Source organism: Austrofundulus limnaeus, unplaced genomic scaffold, assembly GCF_001266775.1.
Source record: "Austrofundulus limnaeus strain Quisiro unplaced genomic scaffold, Austrofundulus_limnaeus-1.0 Scaffold300, whole genome shotgun sequence".
Taxonomy (NCBI): Eukaryota; Metazoa; Chordata; class Actinopteri; order Cyprinodontiformes; family Rivulidae; genus Austrofundulus; species Austrofundulus limnaeus.
Genome location: NW_013952702.1, coordinates 375,517 through 395,769, shown reverse-complemented (window position 1 = coordinate 395,769; position 20,253 = coordinate 375,517). Strand labels below are relative to the sequence as shown.

Genomic DNA, 20,253 nt, shown 5'->3' with positions numbered 1-20,253 from the left:
CAGTGGACCAACACCAGCAGCTGACATGGCACCAGACCATCACTGACTGACAACTCTTCTCATTGTGCAGCGTTTTCTGCCACACTTTTTCCTTCCCACAGAGTGCTGTATCAAGACACCACAGTGGGAAGTCTGCCTATAGTTTGTGAACTAGTGCGTGAACCTTTGTATTGATGCTGCTGTGACACCTGAATTTCCCCTCGGCGGGACAATAAAGGCTATTTATATTCTATTCTATCTAATGAAATGAAACACAAGATTGGTCTGTGGATGTACATCTACAGCTGATGAACCTCTGTTGTCACCTCAAGTTAAAACAGCTGCCACAGATAATCAACTTCAGCAAAAACATACTGTATTAACTTTGAATTAAAATTTGGTGTGGTAGTAGGTGAGAGTCATACAAAGAACTAAAGTAAAAAAGAACAAACAAACAAAACAACAAAAAATAAAATAAAATAAAAATGCTGCAATATCCCCTCCGTCCAGCAGGGGGCAGCAGAACAACTCAGCAWGAACAGATTCGACTGACCGGATTTGGCTCCGACTCGCCTGTCTGAGCTAACATTGCTTGGGGTGCTAATTCATATCGCTTTTACAGGCTTTAATCGTTTTTCTGAGTTTTTTTTTTTCTTACATCACAGGAATCCGAGTCACTTTACAGAAGAAGATTATTCAAACGAAAAGCAGCAGGTAATTTCACGGCAGGTTGTTTAATCGGTAAAACTAATTTCGAAGAAAGCCAAGGTTTATAAATGCATTAATTTTGGCTTAAAATATACTCCCGTTGGTGTGAATACAAGTGAGATGAATATTTGTTTTGCAAGTCGCCAGAGTAAAAACACTTTTAGCTACTATCTTAGCTAGCTGGCCTGGTAGCTGCAGCCTGTTTACTCCTACCTTCAGATATCTTTGCCCTAACGATGTTCAACTAAAATCATTGAGTGTCTTAAAACTGCAGAGTGTTTCTAAATTAAGACCTTAAGTTTTAATTAAAGTCTCCTTTTAACTGTACAAAATATGCTGCTAATGTTGGAAACATGTTTAAAATGAGGCTTTTCAGGGGGTTCTGCTTTGTTGTAGTTACAATTTACTGAAACATTTAGCAGCATTATCAGTTGTTGTACACTGAACGGCTTTGTATACTGTAAACTTTTAGTGTCAATAAAATACTTGTTAAAGTCTGTAAAAAACTGTTTAAGACATAAGATAATCAATATTGAATATATGAGTGAAGCCGACACTTTATGCACACCATGTTAATCAGAAACCTGCCAGTGACTCGTCTGAAACCTGCTAGTGACTCGTCTGAAACCTGCCAGTGACACGTCTGAAACCTGCCAGTGAACCGTCTGAAACCTGCCAGTGACACGTCTGAAACCTGCCAGTGACACGTCTGAAACCTGCCAGTGACACGTCTGAAACCTGCCAGTGACACGTCTGAAACCTGCCAGTGACACGTCTGAAACCTGCCAGTGACTCGTCTGAAACCTGCCAGTGACATGTCTGAAACCTACCAGTGACTGGTCTGAAACCTACCAGTGACTAGTCTGAAACCTGCCAGTGACATGTCAGAAACGCGTGAATGTGAAACAAACCACTGAGGGAAGAAATCTTGGCAGTCTGAGAAACTAAAATATATTTTTATCATTTCCTGACATTATCTAACWGTCTTACTTCTCACAGTTTCCGTCTGATTAAAGTCTTAATAATAATAAAAAGAATAGTTATTTGTTCATGTATGTTTTTGTTTTGTTTTGCAGCTCTTGGAGATGTACTCACACTGGTCGGAGTACAGCAGCCAGCGGAGGCAGGATGCTGACAGGAGTTCAGGTCAGTGGGACGGTCGGCCTCAGGCCCACAGTCAACATCAGTGGGACTTCCATCATAAAACCCGTGAGGATGGACCGAGCAGAACCCGGGAGTTCAGCATCTCTCCTTACAGAGGGAGCAGCAGGGACTCGCTGCACAGAGACTCTGACAGAAGAAGCCCTATGAGGAGACGAGGGTCTTCACCTGTTCTGGATGCACCTGTAAAGAGAAGGCGGACCTGTGCGGAGGACCAGGACTTCAGATACAGACACCAGTCTTTTGAAGAAACTCAACCCGAGGATTTTAAATACTCGCTCCCACGTGTGGACGATTTCCAACTCAGGAGAACCCCTCCAGATTTCAGACCTGGGCGTCAGCGTGACGAGGTCACACACAGGGAACGACGCGAGGATTCAAGCGACCGAAGCTTTTCTGATTGTTTCAGCGACGAAGATTTTCTCAAACGAAGACGGGATTCTTCTCGAGAGCGGACAGGATCGCCAGATCGCTTCGCAAAGGTGGGACACAAGTTTAAATGTTTTAAACTCTGATGTTTTTATGCAAATGTGCTCTACTTAGGGATGTAAGTTATCGATTAATTAATTAATCTAAAGTTGATTGACTAACAATTAATTGATAAGCAGCCATTGTCTTAAAAACCTGACATTTCTCTTGAATCAAGAGTCTTTCTACAGTAGTATTTTAACAATTTATTGTGCCAGCCCAGCTGTAGTAAACACTGACTGAATAAACAGAAAATTGTGGATTTCGCTACATTATCAAACTTGGGCGCCCTCTACTGGATGAAGTCAAAACTACACCGAAATGAGGTTTAAAGAGATGTTTTTAAGTAATCGAATGGAGGGAATTTTAATCTGATAAAACATTATTCGACCAAGTTGATTAACTGTTTGCATCCCTAGCTGTAATGTAATCTCATGTGAAACAGAAATATCCGAGTCCCAGAGAGAGGACGGACAGCCCCCACACATCTGTTCATTATGAGGATTACCAGAACAGATCCAGCAGGCAGGTAGGTTTAAGTTTTTACAATAAAAACTTACTTACTTCAGGACTTTTTATTAGGAAATTAGGGCTTAAATAGGAATGAAGTTTGTCTCTAAAAGGTTTTAAATTATATAAAACTTGGAGAAAGAAGAGTTCAGCTGGTCCTGATCTGTGTTTCCCATCAGTCTTCTGAAGGTGACGTCGCCCCGTGGAGTTCTCCAGCCCCTGAGAGGAAATTATCTGCTGGCTTTCAGCGWTTTCTGGATGTGCTCAACATGGGCGTGAATGTCGATACGCTCAGCAAGATTGTAAGTCAGACCTCTACAGAAGTCGGTGATGAATATATTTCTCAGAGTCCTTTAGTGAGGGCTGCAGACCGTTCACGCTCGCCCGGTTTCCCTGAGAGGCGTCAGAAACCCCGGCAGCACAACAGCGGAGCCACGACGCGCAGGCCACCTGGCAGCCGCTCCTCTGGTCCAAACAAAACGCCCGCTTCTGATGAAAGCGTCCCTCGAAGGTCCGACGGCAGCGGAAGTCAGAGCAGGAAGTCTCCCTCTGTGGAAAAGGTGTCGCTGACACCCGAAGAGGAGGCAAAGCGCAAACAGATGCAGGACGTTCTGCAGGCCATCGGCATGGACCTGGGGCTCGACGAGTTGGGCCAAATGACTCATCGGATCCAGGAGCGCCTGTACGGCAGGAAGAGCGACGACCAAAAGGTGAGTCAAGAGCTGTCCCCGAGACATCGAAGCAGATCGACGTCGTCCAGCGGGTCTTCGTTCGGCCCGCCGAGTCAGGACCTTTACGAGACAAAAGACCAGCGAAGACCTCCGAGGTGTTTGACGGAACTGAAGCAGTCGGCTGAATACAACCAGAAGATAAACAGATTTCAGCACGGTGAGGACAAACCTGCTGCAGTCAAGCTCTCTGCTCCAAAACAAACTCTGACACAACCTGCACCTGGTCCTGGTCCTGCACCTGGTCCTGGTCCTGGTCCTGCACCTGGTCCTGGTCCTGCACGTGCACCTGGTCCTGGTCCTGGTCCTGCACCTGGTCCTGGTCCCGCACCTGGTCCTGGTCCTGGTCCTGCACCTGGTCCTGGTCCTGGTCCTGCACCTGCACCTGGTCCTGGTCCTGCACCTGGTCCTGGTCCTGGTCCTGCACCTGGTCCTGGTCCTGCACCTCCCCCCGTCACTTCCCCCCTGCTGTATCCTGCACACTTTCCACCTGTGCCTCCTCCTTTCTCTCCACCTCCTCCCCCATGCTTCCCTCCAGCCCCTCCCCCACATTTCCCTCCACTTCCTCCCCCACATTTCCCTCCAGGTCCGCCCCCACCTCCTTTCCCCCCTGACGTCAGACCAGAAGATGTCCCAGCTTTCATGCACCAAAAAACGCTTCTTACCTTCCCCCCCCGTCCACCTTTTTGCAACCCCTTCCCCCCCCGTCCACCTTTTTGCAACCCCTTTCCCCCCCGTCCACCTTTTTGCAACCCCTTTCCCCCCCGTCCGGGTCAAATGGGACACCTAATCCCACCGCCCAGACATCCTTTTGGTCCGCCTGCGCATTTCCCAGAACCCCCCGAGTGTTCAAAAAAGAACTCTGCAAAATACCAGATGACTCGCTGCTTGCTGGTTGTTAAGAGTAACCAAAGTGAAAAACAAAGTGGTGACAAAAACAAGTAAAAGAATAAAATATTTTTCACATTGACAGTTGATGTGTTCCTGAATGTAAATGTTGCAGAATGTGAACTACATGTGTGGGTTTACCTGACTGTAGTTTGTTTTTATACTTTGCAACGCGTTCTGAAAACAAAACAAAAAATTCTGATTTTGGTTGTTTTCTTTTTAAATGCTACAAAAAAAATGCAAACCTCAACCACACCAGCTGAAGACGGCTCTTCTGTGGACTGTGACTGGAATAATGCAACCAGTTTTTTTTATTACAAATTACACGTTTGTAAATCCCATCAAACAACCATCACAAGCAAAGATTATGAATCAGCTCATCAGAGAAACATGATCATTTCCTGCTAGTTTCAGTAAATTTAAAGATCATCTGCTGCTTGTGTTTGTTTAATAAAGCTTGTGTTGCAGAAGAACAATAAAACAGTACACAGCTCATTAATGTGACATTTTGTTAAAACACTGTTTCTATTTGTACATACATGCAGAAATCCTTTGTTTACTTAAACAGTATATAATAAAGACTGTTCTTTAAAGGGATCTGTGGAGCACAGTTGTTTCATTAAACCGTCTATAATTAAAAATATCCACACTTCAACCTGAACAACCATTTTGCAGAAAGTCTGCCTCTGCATAAGGAAGTAAAATTCCACATTATTATCTTGTTTTAGTTTTTGGGTTATTTTAATTGAAACGGCAAATGAGGACTAATGGTGACATTTAGAATTTAAATATTTTGTTAGAACAAAGTTGAGGTGGTGGTTGTTTTCATCATTCGAAAATACTTGGCAGTGAGAGCTTGGATCAACTTCCTTATTTTAAGAGTTTAATCATTGCTTAATTTTGGTGTTTTGATAATGTCACATATTTCCATCTGTGAGCAGATTTGCTGAGTTGCAGTAATCGGAGAGGAAGTTGAACTCTGAACTGATGCTTGTCCTCTGAAGCATCCATCTGCTCCGGGGGCAGCAGAAGCGAAAGTGTCTAGCTTGCATGATTTATTAATTGTCTTGTATCAAATAATGTTCTGTCATGAGGTCTGCATTTTCCCCCCTCCCTTAGGCAGTCTCATGACCCAATGTAACTAGGGGCGTGAAAACTAAATAAAAGAGGTTGAACTGCAGGGGGTCTCTGAGAACGGTGGATTTGGGTGTACAAGAGACTTCCTGTCCAGCGTTCTCCTCACTTTGATTCTAAACCTGGTTTGATTGTTTCATTTGCTCCCCTGTTTTTGTATATGATTAGGAAAAACACCTATCATATTTTTATTTCAGTTTTTGGTAATTGAGCAAAAAATAAAAAAATAAGTTCAGGGTGAGGTGCTTTAAACAAACCTAACATTCTCAGCTTACTTATACCTGTTTGTTGCCTAAAATACATTTTATCACTTCTTTAGTAGAATCAAATCCAAGATTCATTTAAAAATAACTAGAATATCCCTGATTTTATAAAAAATAAAATGGGGCATAGCTGTACTTATAACTATAAATAGTTATGCAAACGCGTGTACACAGTGTATAAAAGTTAAAAGTTGAAAATAAAAAAAACTTTTTCCTGCAGTTACCCTCCTCCCACCAGCAGGGGGCGCTGCCACATAGTTAGCGCCTGAGAAGCCCTGAATGGCAAATTCATCTTTCTCCGGTGCTCTGTATAACTATTGTTGTTTGTTGTTAAAAGCCAAAACAAAGTAATCGGTCTTCGTTTTAGAATTTCACATATTTCTTGCCTAAAAGCAACGTTTTGTCTGCGGTTTTATAGAAGACGTTCGACCCGGAAAAGTAGGTAAACCCACATTAGCTAGCTGCTATGCTAACGCCGTGTAAACAGGATTTGTTTTGTTGCTTCTTTGCTCACGAAATAACCAAGGCTAACATTGTGTGCACTGTGTGATTTTTAATCACGTTATGTTGCATAAAAAGTCCTTAAATGTTAGTTATTGCTGTTCTGATGTGACTGGTTTGTTGATCTGATTTGATTTCTCATTATTATTAATATTATTGTTATTGTTATTATTATTATTCTTATTCTTATTATTATTATTATTTTACTTGTGTGTTTGTTTCCAAACCCTCAGAGACGTCAATAAGCTGCAAGAGGCTGGACAATGAATCTGCAGTATCAGAATCATAATGTCCCAAGACAGCAGACTCAGATGGACCCAGATCTTCAGTGGGGTGTGGAGAACCCCCTCAGGAGAGGCAGACATTTGGCTGCGGAGCCTCCGGGCAGCAGGGTTTTTGGAGACAGAAAGGCCCTCGGACCTCCTCCCCCGAGCTGTGAAGACCCAGACGGAGAGCCTCTGGGTGAGGAGGACCCTGAGTTGGTCAGGAAAAAGAAGATGCTTCAAAAGTTAAATGAGAAGATCTTGTACAAGAAAGCTGCCATCGCCATCAAAGCGGTTAAAGCGTCCGTAAAAGACCCGCCTGCGCCGGATGATTCTCGTGGCGAGCAGACGGACGTGGGCAAAGGTGGAACTCTCAGAGACAGAGTGACGCAGATTCTGGTACAGCATCACTTCAGCCTTTATGCTAAGGTAAAGGGACCTCGATGCATCCTCATTTCACAGATCATTTCAGCGTAAACATCCCACTTACCGTGATGTTTCATCCTGTCGTTCTCAGCTCCTGTCGTCTAAAGACAGACCCAAACCGTTCACGCTGAGCCAAGAGAGTCTGCAGCAGGAAGAACATCCGCTGAAGCTCAGAGTGAAGGCTCTGAGGATGCACAGACTCGATCGCTCCAGAGTTTTACCCTCTAAAAAAGAGAAGGTTTGTGATGTGTTTTTAAGAAATGTCTTCACAAAGTTAAAAATATCACATCCTGTTTGCAAAAATGTTATATTATTTAATGAAACTGTAACAAATGCACATCTAGTTGACCTTAGTAGACATAACAGTTACAATAACTAAGGTTATATTTACAGATTTTAAGCTAAAATTGAGCTTTAGAGTAGCTGAGAGTCATTCTCCTGCAGATAATCTAAGAACAAACAGACCCAGACTTGTGACTGATTTTTATTAAAGGAATCCATGATTAGTTGTAACATTAGACTTTATTTGATAAACATATATTTTAACTGTAAAATAAAGACTAAAAATACTGTAGGATGTTTAGTTTTGTAAATGTTTAAAAATATATTTTAACACGGACAGAGCCATTTTATTTGCACACAAAGCATTCTGGGTAAATGATGAYGTGGATAGGTCCTCGGTGCGAGGCTGCTAGCGAGCTATATCCACCCTGAAGGTTAATCTTGGACAATATCTGATGATCGACTCTTTTAAATGAAACCAGAGAGCGTTGACAGAGAGGAGAAGGTAGAAATGACTCAGCCTGGAACTGAAAATATGGATGGAGGACAACAGAGCTGCTTCATGGAAGAAGAACCTCAGCTTAGCCTGTTAGCTTTAGCACTAGCCCCAGTGCTATCACTATATTAACGTATTAGCTCAGCGCTACACATTCTCCTCTCGTCACTGAGGTCCTCCATCCACATGACAGAGAGGGGAACACAAAAATGACTCAGCTGTAACTGAAAATATGGATGGAGGACCTCAGTTTAGCTTGTTTGTTGCGCTAGCACCAAGCTAAAACATATAAGGCAATATAGTGTCGGCGCTAACGCTAAAGCTAACAGGCTAATCTGAGGTTGTTCTTCCATGAAGCAGCTCTGTTGTCCTCCATCCATATTTTCAGTTCCAGGCTGAGTCATTTCTACCTTCTCCTCTCTGTCAACGCTCTCTGGTTTCATTTAAAAGAGTCGATCATCAGATATTGTCCAAGATTAACCTTCAGGGTGGATATAGCTCGCTAGCAGCCTCGCACCGAGGACCTATCCAYGTCATCATTTACCCAGAATGCTTTGTGTGGAAATAAAATCGCTCCGTCCGTGTTAAAATATATTTTTAAAAATGATAAAAACTAAACATCCTACAGTATTTTTACAGTCTTTATTTTACAGTTAAAATAAATGTTTATCAAATAAAGTCCAATGTTACAACTAATCATGGATCCCTTTAAATCCTGCTTTGGGAGAAGTTTTTATAGGAACAGATTTTAAACTGCTGTGATTTACAGGTTCCTCCTCCTCCTCCTCCTCCTCCTCCTCCCAGCCGGAGGAATAATTCACCAGCAGAGGAGAAGAGCGGCTCCAACAAGGGCTTTGAGCGTTTCGTTAAGATGCTCAACAAAGGAGCAGACACCAATTTGATGGATCTGGTACATCCTGGACTCTTTTCAATCCACGTATAAACATCTAAATTCACAAACTTAACAATATATTTATAAGCACTTAGTTAAGACACAAATGATTGAATCAGGCTTAAAGTTTATAAAACAGGTGCTGGTGTGTCTCAGACCAGCTGAAATGATCCAGTCGTGATTTGTTTTCATCCTCGGTTCGATGTGACGTGTCTCACAGGTTCCTGGTGTCCAGCTGCCTCCTCCCAGACAGAGCACCACTCCAGCTGGGAGACAGGAGGTCAGCTCCAGCAAAGGGTTCGACATCCTCCTTGGTGTTCTCAGCAAAGAAGCAGACCACAAAATTAAAGACACGGTAAATCCTGCAGAGACTTTTTAATAATTTTGTGGTCTCCATTCGCAGTTGTGTGCTTTTTAGGTAGTTAATTTTCTATTAAAACTCAGCAGCAAAGCTRCAACAAAGGCATAAACAGAGCCTGAAGGTTTTTATTTTGAAAAATTCACTAATATTTGAACTTGAAACGATGCCTGTGATCATCTTGTGTTCACAGGTTCCTGGTGTCCACCTGTCTCCCCCCACACAGAGCGCTCCTTCACCTGTGAAACGGGACAGCAGCTCGGGATGTGAGCGCCTCGGTGCGCTCAACAAAGGAGCTGACTCTAAATTAAAAGACTCTGTAGGTTTACAAGCGTCCTCAAACCGTCGTGTTTTCTCCAAATGTATTCCTGTTAATCTTACCCTAGGTATATTTATATAAAATCATTACCTTAACATTAACACTTGAGATGTTACGTCTTGTGTTTCACAGGTTCCTGACGGCCCGCGGCCCACTCCCGCTCAGATCAGAACTTCAGCTGTGAGGCAGCAGAGCAGCTCCAGCAAAGGAGCAGACCCAGACATTAAAGACACGGTGGGTTTAAGGGAAACTGTAGCTTTCGTTGATTCGTGCACCCTCCACATTTCCCAGCAACACGTACCCCTGTTATATCAAAACAACCGGCTCGGTGGTGAGAGGTCTGACATGACATAATTTGGCGACACGATGGATCAGTGGTTAATACCAACGCCTCACAGCAAGAAGGCCCTGCGTTTGATCCATGGTTTGGACCTGGGGTCTTTCTGTGCAGAGTTTGCATGTTCTCCATTAATGTTTATAGTTTGTTTTTGAGTAAATCTTTAGATTAAAATGTTACCCCGTGTTTAAATATTAGTTTTACATTTCTCTGTTCAGGGTGGATTAATAGTTTTATTTTTTTCTTTCCTTTTTTTTGAACTACCAACCTAACAGATTCCTGTTTTGTTATATTTTATAAATATGTCCAAGTTTAATAATGTGAGAGAAATCCACGATTTTCTGTTTATTCAGTCAGTGTTTAACACAACTGGCACAATGAATTTAATAAAATTACTTAAAAGTACTAATTTGACATGTAAAAAATTATCCCTTCATGTCGTAGATAGACCCTTGATTCAAGAGAAATGTCAGGTTTTTAGGAAAATGGCTGCTTATCAATTAATCGTTAGTGGATCGATAAGATTAATCAACTTTAAATTAATCCATTAATTGATAACTTGCATCACTAATCAAAATGTGGTTTTGCTATAGGACAAATGGTTTTCTCTCCCTATCTTTCTCTGTGTACATTTTTTGATGCAAAACATTTTTTACATCGTCATATCTCTGAGAAAAAGCGCTGTAAAAATATGAAAATTTCCATGATTAAGAACCAATCTCTTCTGTCACTCAGGTTCAAGAATTATTTCAATAGACCTTACAGTTTTCACACAGCAGCTGATTGAGCTAAACTTTTCTGAGATTTTCTCATGCTGAAAAAGAGGCGCTATCTGCCCCTCCCTGTGACGACATCACAGTCGGGCCTTCTGATTGGCTGAGGCTCTTACTGGGCGGAGTAGCGACACAACACTGAAGGGGCTTTGTGTAACCCAACACAGCGCATAGATTTCGCAGCAGTTTTAAGACATACAAAGCTGAAATTTGGTGTGGTGGTAGCTGAGAGCTAACTCAACACATTCTGAATTCTAGTTGCAAGTTTAAGCTAACAGCTAATGCTAATTTTAAAAAAAGCTCTAATTCAGCATTTTAAGACTTACAAAGCTAGAAACTGGTAAAGTAGTAGCCATGTTTAAGCTTTGGCAAATTATGAATGCTAAATGAAAATTCAAGATGCCATAGCTAAAACAAATAAGTTACCATAACGCTGCCATTTTAAGCAATTTTTGAGGTGTAATTTGGTGTGGTGGTAGCCAAGAGTAAATCCTCAAAACTGTTGAAAATAATTTTCCATCAAGAAGCAAATCCTTTCATAGCATCTCCAGGAACTATTTTAGTTAATAGATAAATTGTTTTTGTTCACTCGAGGCTAAATCTTAATTTTAGAGCCTCGTAAAAATATTATTTAGTTCTGATGTTAAACTCTAGAACTGATAGAGASCAGTCTTGATGTGTTTGACCTACAAGTGATACTTTGCTTCTCAGGCTCCTGATGTCCCGCCGGCCCCGCCCAGCCGGAGCGCCGCCTCTCCAGCGAAGGAGAAAACCGCTGAGAAGGGTTTCGAGCACTTCCTCAGCCTGCTCAACAAAGGAGTGGACATCGGTTTGCTCAACAAGCTCGCCAAAGACGATGGAGAAGATCCAAACATTTCTGTGGAAACCAACACGCTCCGTCGAGCCGAACCCCTGCCTGGAGCTAAGAGGGATGAGACCGAAACACCAGGCTCTAGTTCAGACTCCCGCGGACAGTCAGAGTCGCCCCCGTCGGTGAAGAAAAAGGAGGAAGATGGAGAGCCAAGTTTGGACGAAAAGCACAAACAGCTGCAGAACATTCTTCAAAGTCTGGGCTTGACTCTGAACCTTGAGGACATGAGCAGACTAACTGATCGCACTCAGGCGAGGCTGTACGGGAAGAGGAGTGGAGAGGGAGAGGGGAGGGGTGAGAGGGAGGGGAGCGGGGAGAGGGAGGGGAGCGGGGAGAGAGGGGGGAGCGGCAAGCGAGCCAGGAGCTACGAGAGAGAACGAAGTGGAGAGAAAGACAGGAGCAGAGAGAGAGAGAAGAGCCGTGAGAGAAAGAGGAGTAGCGAAAGAGAGGGGCGGAGCTATGAGAGAGGGGGGAGGAGCTACGAGAGAGAGCGAAGGAGCAAGAGAGAAAAAAGCTACAACAAGATGAACTACCCGACACGCTCATTCAAAAACCACACAGATTCACGCTCCTCTTCCTCTTCCTCTTCGTTCAGTTCTTCCTCCTCCTTCTCTTCCTCCCCTTCCAGGTCCAGAAGCAGGAGCCCCTCGTGTCGCGGGCGGCATTCCCGCAGCAGAAATAAACRCAGCCGTTCTCGCAGAAGAAGCCGAGATCGGCCCAGACACAGCAACAGGAAGGAGGCGCAAAGACGCGGCCGCAATGACGAGATGTTTCCTTTTGCTAACGCCGCAGATTACAGCTCGTACCAGTACGCCCAGTACATCAGCTACTGCAACACCTACGGCATCGCCGTGAACCCCTACTGGTTCTACCAGCAGAACAGTCTACTCCCTGAACAGCCTGATGGCTCCACGTCCAGTGCAGGTGTTTTCCCTTACCTGGATTATAACTCGTTTCAAGCCATGGTGGATCCAGGCCTGGCTCTAACTGAAGGTCAGAGTGGAACGGACTCTTCTCGCTGCCTGACGGTCGTCGACATCGTGAGGTCCTCGAGCCGCCTCAGCACAAATTATACCAACTCCAGGATGAGGAAGAGGGTTAGAGCGAATGCTCAAGTGACAGGATGGCATCGGAGGGAAAAGACATCATCAGCAGAGAGGAGGGCAAAGTCTCCGGAAAAGAAGAAGGGACCCACAGAGGTGATCACTTCGAAGGTGAAAGCYCTCTTGGAGAAGGGACACAGCGTGGAAGCTCTGCCGTCAGAAGAGCAGAAGGTGCCAACTCAGCAGGACACAAAGTCTGTCCAGGGTTTGGTCAGTAAAAGAGTCGGGCTAACGGCTGGCTCGAGCGGAGCCTCTTCCAAAACAGTTTCCAACCGTCCTGGAAAAGCTCCAGTCCCGACCGAGAGGAAAACACAAACAGAGGAGGAGATAAAGGCCAGGCTGAGGATGAAGGTTGGTCAGGAAGAAACTGACATTCAGTTCTGAAAGTCAGCGACTAAATAGATGCTCGTGTCAAAACGTTAGCTTCACTAAACTAAACCACATATCTGCTAAAGGATTCGCTTAGCTTAGCTAATCTTAGCTAATGCTAAACAGATCAAGATTAGCTGAAGCTAATGGTAACCGCTAAGACGACTGTCAGGACTGACACAAACGTTGTTAGTTTTCCATTGGTTTAGTTTGAAGGTGGGYGGGATCATCTGTGTCAAATCAGCCAATCCAAACCAGAGTTAGAGCTCTGAATTACTTTTGATGTTCCTAGTTTACCCCTTTCAGAGTAAAAGCATTTCTAGATTGAGTTTGTGTTTTTATAAATACTGTTGAAATTTAGTCAAACAGCAAATAGAAAATGCTTTCTCTTTTTTGAATTTATTTAAATATTGTTAAATATTATTACTTTCCTTAGCATAAAAGTTAATCAGCTAATTGTGAAGCTAGTTTTGCTATTAGCAGATGAGCAAACTGTGCCCACCACTGGGCATTTGTGTTTTATTTTGATGTGGCCTGCAGTGCAGGATTTGTCTCATTTATGTTTTTTTATTTATTTATTTTTTAGCTTCTGGCTTTTAATCAGAAGGCCAAGGAGATGACGAAGCCACAAAACTCAATCATCAAGCAGCCAGAAGACCCCCTGGCCTCTGAGCTCAGCTAATGTAAGAATATTTTCATCATTAGCAGGTGATGTTTTTTACAGTGTGTGTATATATATATTTGTGTATGTGTACAGAAAATGGATGGATGGATGTGTGTGTGTGTGTGTGTGTGTGTGTGTGTGTGTGTGTGTATACTATATATATACAGTATATATATATACAGTGTGTGTATATATATATATACTGTATGTATATATATATATATATATGTATATATAGATATATTCAGTATATACTGTATATATATACTGTTTATTTTTATTGACAGCTTTAAGTAACTCTCAGTTCTCTTTTTTTTCTCCCAGAGATCAGTGAACTGTGGAAACGGTTCTGAGGATCTTTGGATCAGAAACATTCATGTTTAAGTTTTGTTTTTGTTTTTTTTACACATTCACTTTAACAAGCATCTGAAATCTCACCTGTTTTCAACAGAACGGTTTCAAACTCTAAAAATAAATGAAGAATAGTTTTTATGGGACGTCTGCAGGTTATAGTTATGGTGCCACTGTTTTATTTTCTCCTCTTGTATGAACTTCTTTCTGTTAAATCTCTTCTATTGCAGTTTAAGGAAACGTTTAATTTGTGTTTATTTCTTGTCTGCTTGAGTAAAATTTACCAGAAAACTTTAATGGCTTTGGATGCTTTCTTTAACTTTAGTTGTTTTATTTTTGTGTTTTTATTTAAAAGAACAAAGTTTGTCTAAAGACCTGAGACATTATTTATTGTCATATGAAACATATTAAAATTACTGGACAAGTTTAAAATCCGTCTCCCTCCCTTTAGTTTTTAGCTGTTCATAAAAYCTTCAGCTCTTTCAGCAACTTTTACATTTTTTTAAATAATTGCCTTTTTTCTTTTTACAAACATTTCCTCATTGAAACACTACTTTCAGCTAATGTTTTAGCGCTTTAGCTTTTGAGTTAATCATTTGCTGCATTTAGCTTCTAAACACACTTGATACTTTTAGCTAACACTTTGTTGTTGTTAGCACGTTACATACTTATTTGCTACCTTTAGCTACTCTTTTGCCGTATTTGATGTTTGTAATGTGTCTGCTGTTAGCGTTAAGCTTCATTTTATACATCTTAGCGAAGCTTTTGCTAACTTACCTTCTGACCAGCGTTTGATGATGTTTTGTTTTTAGCTAGCAGTTTCTACTTGTAGCGTTTAGCTAGAATTTTTCTACTTACACTTTAGCAAGTCTTGTTTCTACATTTAGCTTCTAGCTACAATTTTTCTGCTTTTAGCAAGTGTTTTGCTAATTTAGGCTATTTTTCTAGCATTTTTGCTTCTTTAACTTTGGCTCAGTTTATTCGGCTTGATATTTTTTTCTATTTAAAGAATTGAAAAACACATTTTTTGGATGTGAATCAGACTTTCTAGCTTCTAAAAGATCATCAGCAAGAAGCAGGCTTTTCAGCTGGAGAAAAAAAACAGCTAAACTCCTGCTGAAAATAATTTAGATAATTTCTAGAGTTCTGCTAAATGAGCTGTTCTGCTGGTTTATACCTTCAGGTCATGAATGCTGCCAGAATAAACAAAGTTTATATTTTTATTTTACATGTATTTAACATTTGTAGGACCTTATTTCCAGTGGAACACTTAAACACCAGTTTCTGGGCATTTGACAACTTTTGTTTATGAAGTTTAATTTTTAGGAGGAAAATAAGTAAAACGTTTCAAATAAATTACTGAAGTATTCGCAGCTGAGAGGCGTGGCGTGGATCTGGAGTTAAAATATATAAGATAAAAAGGAGTCTGCTCGTGGTCTAAAGTTCATCTTTCTCCTCTCCTTGGCAGTAGCAGGCGGCTCGCTGGCTGTTCATGTAGGGTCTGCAGCCGAGGGTCCACACCGTGTTGAACAGAGTGTCGGCTACTGTTTCACAAGCTGGAGACAAAAGAGACAGAAGGTCAGAGCAGGAGGAGGACATCGTCAGAGGTTCAGTGTTTAAAAATATAAAAATAATGGGAGATAAAACACTTTATTTAACAAAAGCTGGATGGAACAGAAACGGGTCCAGGAGCTTGTAGAACTCTGAGCTTTATCGTTGGTTTCTTCTCAGCTCTCTGAAGGTCCCTCCTCAGTGTTTCAGTCAGGTTCTGGACTCGTTGCAGCACCTTTGACCCGTTCTGTTGTAGACCAGCTGCTGTGGTTCTGTTGGACCCAGTTTGGTCCAAATGTCAGCTCTAGATGGACTCGCATCTGGTCTACAGGTGGTCCGACCAGCAGAGGTGTCAAGTAACCAAGTACAAATACTTTATTACTTTACTTAAGTAGGCATTTTTGTTATTTATACTTTAGTGGAGTAGTTAATGTTCAGCCTACTTTTTACTTCTACTCCTTACATTTTAATTCAGTTATCTGTACTTTCTACTCCTTACTTTGTAATAATACAAAAAGTATTTTATTTCTATTCAACTTTGACTTGTTTTTATTCATCTTTTCATTGGTCATTGGACTGAACTCAGTCCCTCCCACCTGTATGACACAGATCACATCACATCCAGCAGGACAGACTGTAGCAGATGGAGCCTAGAATGAAGATGATCRTGGCTGAAACAACTAGTCGAGTCAGCTAATTCCAAATTTTTCAACATTAACGTTTTAATTTAACATTATACTCATTATTGACTTTAGAAGAAAAATGGAGGGGTGTACGCTACAGCAGTGGTTCCCAAAATTTTCAGCTTTTGACCCATAAAACAGCAGCAGCAGAGACCTGTGCCCCCAGCTGTTGTCGGTTGATAAACATTGTTTTCATGTCAACTAAACAAGAGCATGTCATTNTTGTAACTGTTATTTTTTTCTACACTAAATGTAACAATATGCTATTTCTTCATAATTATACACGCTACTGTAAATATTTGTGATGCCCTCAAATGTTTAATCACATTGTGGAGTAAAATGTTTTTGTTTTTTTGTCACGAGAAAGGTCCCATCTTTATATATTTTCTCTGTTAAGAGTCCTGGTTTTTGAGTGTAGTTCTGGTAGTTCACCAGCAGAGGGAGCAGCTCCTCAGGTGAGTGCTGGGTGTGGTAGGCCGCTCGGAGCTCAGATCAGAGCCTGCCTGTGGACCGACAACATCTCACGCATGTTTCTGTACTCTTTTCTGCAAAAATACAGGTTAGTAGCATGAGTATGTCAACTCCAATTACTTTTAAGTTTATATTAACTACTTTTGTATTAAATGTAAAAACATTTAAAACGGGAAGTCTGTGTTTAAGTTGCAGTTTATTCGGCTTGATATTTTTTTCTATTTAAAGAATTGAAAAACACATTTTTTGGATGTGAATCAGACTTTCTAGCTTCTAAAAGATCATCAGCAAGAAGCAGGCTTTTCAGCTGGAGAAAAAAAACAGCTAAACTCCTGCTGAAAATAATTTAGATAATTTCTAGAGTTCTGCTAAATGAGCTGTTCTGCTGGTTTATACCTTCAGGTCATGAATGCTGCCAGAATAAACAAAGTTTATATTTTTATTTTACATGTATTTAACATTTGTAGGACCTTATTTCCAGTGGAACACTTAAACACCAGTTTCTGGGCATTTGACAACTTTTGTTTATGAAGTTTAATTTTTAGGAGGAAAATAAGTAAAACGTTTCAAATAAATTACTGAAGTATTCGCAGCTGAGAGGCGTGGCGTGGATCTGGAGTTAAAATATATAAGATAAAAAGGAGTCTGCTCGTGGTCTAAAGTTCATCTTTCTCCTCTCCTTGGCAGTAGCAGGCGGCTCGCTGGCTGTTCATGTAGGGTCTGCAGCCGAGGGTCCACACCGTGTTGAACAGAGTGTCGGCTACTGTTTCACAAGCTGGAGACAAAAGAGACAGAAGGTCAGAGCAGGAGGAGGACATCGTCAGAGGTTCAGTGTTTAAAAATATAAAAATAATGGGAGATAAAACACTTTATTTAACAAAAGCTGGATGGAACAGAAACGGGTCCAGGAGCTTGTAGAACTCTGAGCTTTATCGTTGGTTTCTTCTCAGCTCTCTGAAGGTCCCTCCTCAGTGTTTCAGTCAGGTTCTGGACTCGTTGCAGCACCTTTGACCCGTTCTGTTGTAGACCAGCTGCTGTGGTTCTGTTGGACCCAGTTTGGTCCAAATGTCAGCTCTAGATGGACTCGCATCTGGTCTACAGGTGGTCCGACCAGCAGAGGTGTCAAGTAACCAAGTACAAATACTTTATTACTTTACTTAAGTAGGCATTTTTGTTATTTATACTTTAGTGGAGTAGTTAATGTTCAGCCTACTTTTTACTTCTACTCCTTACATTTTAATTCAGTTATCTGTACTTTCTACTCCTTACTTTGTAATAATACAAAAAGTATTTTATTTCTATTCAACTTTGACTTGTTTTTATTCATCTTTTCATTGGTCATTGGACTGAACTCAGTCCCTCCCACCTGTATGACACAGATCACATCACATCCAGCAGGACAGACTGTAGCAGATGGAGCCTAGAATGAAGATGATCRTGGCTGAAACAACTAGTCGAGTCAGCTAATTCCAAATTTTTCAACATTAACGTTTTAATTTAACATTATACTCATTATTGACTTTAGAAGAAAAATGGAGGGGTGTACGCTACAGCAGTGGTTCCCAAAATTTTCAGCTTTTGACCCATAAAACAGCAGCAGCAGAGACCTGTGCCCCCAGCTGTTGTCGGTTGATAAACATTGTTTTCATGTCAACTAAACAAGAGCATGTCATTATTTATTACAGTATTTTTGTCCATTTTAAGTACACTAATATTATGTAAAATCAAATGGGAAAAATGTGTATTTTTGTGTAATTAAAAATATATTTTCAGGACCCCACCTTGATGTTTCAGGACCCCACTGTGGGTCCCGACCCCAACTTTGGAACCACTGCGCTGTAGAACCCTGTGGCACAGCCTAAGCTTTTATCCTTAATGGCTTTTTAAGTGTTCATTACTTTTACTTTTATACTTTAAGTAGTTTCAAAACCAGTACTTTTATACTTTTACTTGAGTAAAAAGCTTGAGTTGATACTTCTACTTCCTAAAAAGTATTTTTAAACCCTAGTATCTATACTTAAGTAATGAATGTGAATACTTCTGACACCTCTGTGATCAGTGACTGCAGGGAGCCCTCCACCTGCTGACCGGTGGGAGGAGCTGTTCGCTGCAGTGCATTCTGGGTAAACTTTGGTCCTTTTGGTCTGGTTTGGTTCGTTGGACGAATCTTTGRAGTAGAGCTGCCATGTTGCTTTTAAAAAGAAACAAACATGGCCTGACCTTTGACCTTTCCTTTGACCTTGAACTTGGTAACTGAGGTCTGAGCTGCATTACAAAGTCTGACCTTCGGGGTAAATTTGGCAGCTATAGTTGCTTGTCTGAGGCTTTTCCAGCTGGGCGTTGTGTTAACACCTGTAGCTGCAGGTATCAGGATCAGTTAATCACCTGCTCCTTTGAACTTGTAAGGAAGCCCTGAAGGTGGATTTGTTTTTCACTCTTTCTGCGTTTTGTTTGAGTTTTTGTTAAATAACGTGTTTTCTGACGGTGAACGTACCGGCTGCAGCCGTTAAACCATGTCGGGTTACTGACCTTCGACCTTCGACACGAAGCCCAGGCTCTTCTTCAGGTCGGAGCAGATGCTGTGGAGGCACCAGCGGAACTTGGAGTCGCAGCGATACTTGTTGGAGCCGCAGGTGTCGTAACACATGTCCAGCTGGTTACAGCACTTGGTCATAGCAGGGATGCCCACGTCCATCTGACACAAAAAAATCGCCAAAATGTGACATTTCATTCAATATGGCCGACCTGTAGGTTTTAGGATAGGGTGCCAAGAGACTTTTTTGTAGGGCCTGAACCGCTGTACCTTTGCACTAAATTTCATACATGTACGTTAAAGTGGCCAGTTTGCCACGCCCACATCTGGATTTCTGCATCTCCCCCTTTTTACAATGGATCTAAATAACTGCCAAGTTTCATAAAGCTCGGCAAAAGCCTCCTGTCTGGAGAAGAACAATAACAATCAAGTCAAAAGCAGGTGCAGGAAATGGATAAAGTAAAGTTACCCCGTCTGGAACAGGAAGACCGAAGAAGTACGAGCTGCACCCGTCAGGCTCCGGCACCTTGTATCCTACACGAGGAAGAGGAGCTTTACCTGTAAATAAACACACAAACTGATTTAACTCACATTTTCACAGAGAAACAAACTCCTACATGATTACACTTGTTATCACCGCAAGGCCACAGTTCGTTCCTCAGAGGAGAAAATGACAAAAAAATCAAATAAATTCACCTTTTTTAGTGAGCAGAAGCTTTGAGAAACAGTAATTTGACACCTAAAATATACTAAATGGAGACTTTTAAAACGTTTATTTATAATAAATTTGACTGTTTTCAGATGTTAGAAGTTTGCAGATTTCTCTAAATGATAAAAGCACTATTTATACTATATAACGCAATAATTGTTCCACATATGATTTATTGTATAGAAGTCCGGGGAACTGCATGTAAAACAGTTACTAATACTATTTTTATTTTACAAAAAAGCCGTAAGAATTATCACAAGAAAGCAGTACTATCACCCATCTAATATATTGTTTCATCAATTAAAATTATTAAAATTTTGAGTTGGTTGATTATAACATTCTGCAGGTTATGTATAAAGCTCATAAAAATGTGTTACCCATTCTTGTGTAAAGTACCTCAAAGTGATACTTGAGTAAAAGTACAAGTATCTTATCATAAAAATACTTTGGTAAAAGTTAAAG

General features: G+C 41.4%; 3 protein-coding genes across 4 annotated transcripts in view; 2 read left to right on the top strand and 1 right to left on the bottom strand.

Annotated features, from left to right (window-relative positions):
* The first annotated feature begins 3,036 nt into the window (after positions 1-3,036).
* Positions 3,037-14,141, top strand: LOC106526911 (serine/arginine repetitive matrix protein 2). Of its 2 annotated transcripts, none has more exons than XM_014021634.1 (10): positions 3,037-3,128; positions 6,574-7,032; positions 7,121-7,267; positions 8,577-8,717; positions 8,920-9,054; positions 9,251-9,376; positions 9,509-9,610; positions 11,198-12,811; positions 13,416-13,512; positions 13,818-14,141. In XM_014021634.1, exons 2-9 carry the CDS (start codon positions 6,604-6,606, stop codon positions 13,509-13,511), a joined length of 2,790 nt encoding a protein of 929 aa, XP_013877088.1. In that variant the 5' UTR covers positions 3,037-3,128; positions 6,574-6,603; the 3' UTR covers position 13,512; positions 13,818-14,141. The 2 variants fall into 2 exon arrangements, with proteins under 2 accessions (XP_013877088.1, XP_013877087.1); XM_014021633.1 differs by lacking the exon at positions 3,037-3,128 and adding an exon at positions 6,056-6,277.
* A 2,359-nt stretch (positions 14,142-16,500) lies between these two features.
* LOC106526912 (uncharacterized) overlaps positions 16,501-20,253 on the top strand; it is a 16,392-nt gene continuing 12,639 nt past the window's right edge. The window contains exon 1 of the mRNA XM_014021635.1: positions 16,501-16,637. Within this exon, the coding sequence (XP_013877089.1) occupies positions 16,606-16,637 (32 nt within the window). The 5' untranslated portion in view covers positions 16,501-16,605. The remainder of the gene's footprint in view (positions 16,638-20,253) is intronic.
* Positions 16,729-20,253, bottom strand: part of LOC106526913 (group XIIB secretory phospholipase A2-like protein) — a 5,057-nt gene continuing 1,532 nt past the window's right edge. Inside the window, exons 2-4 of the mRNA XM_014021636.1 lie at positions 19,552-19,640; positions 19,079-19,244; positions 16,729-17,324 (exon numbers count right to left, since the gene is read on the bottom strand). Coding sequence (XP_013877090.1) covers positions 17,206-17,324; positions 19,079-19,244; positions 19,552-19,640 — 374 coding nt within the window. The 3' untranslated portion in view covers positions 16,729-17,205. The remainder of the gene's footprint in view (positions 17,325-19,078; positions 19,245-19,551; positions 19,641-20,253) is intronic.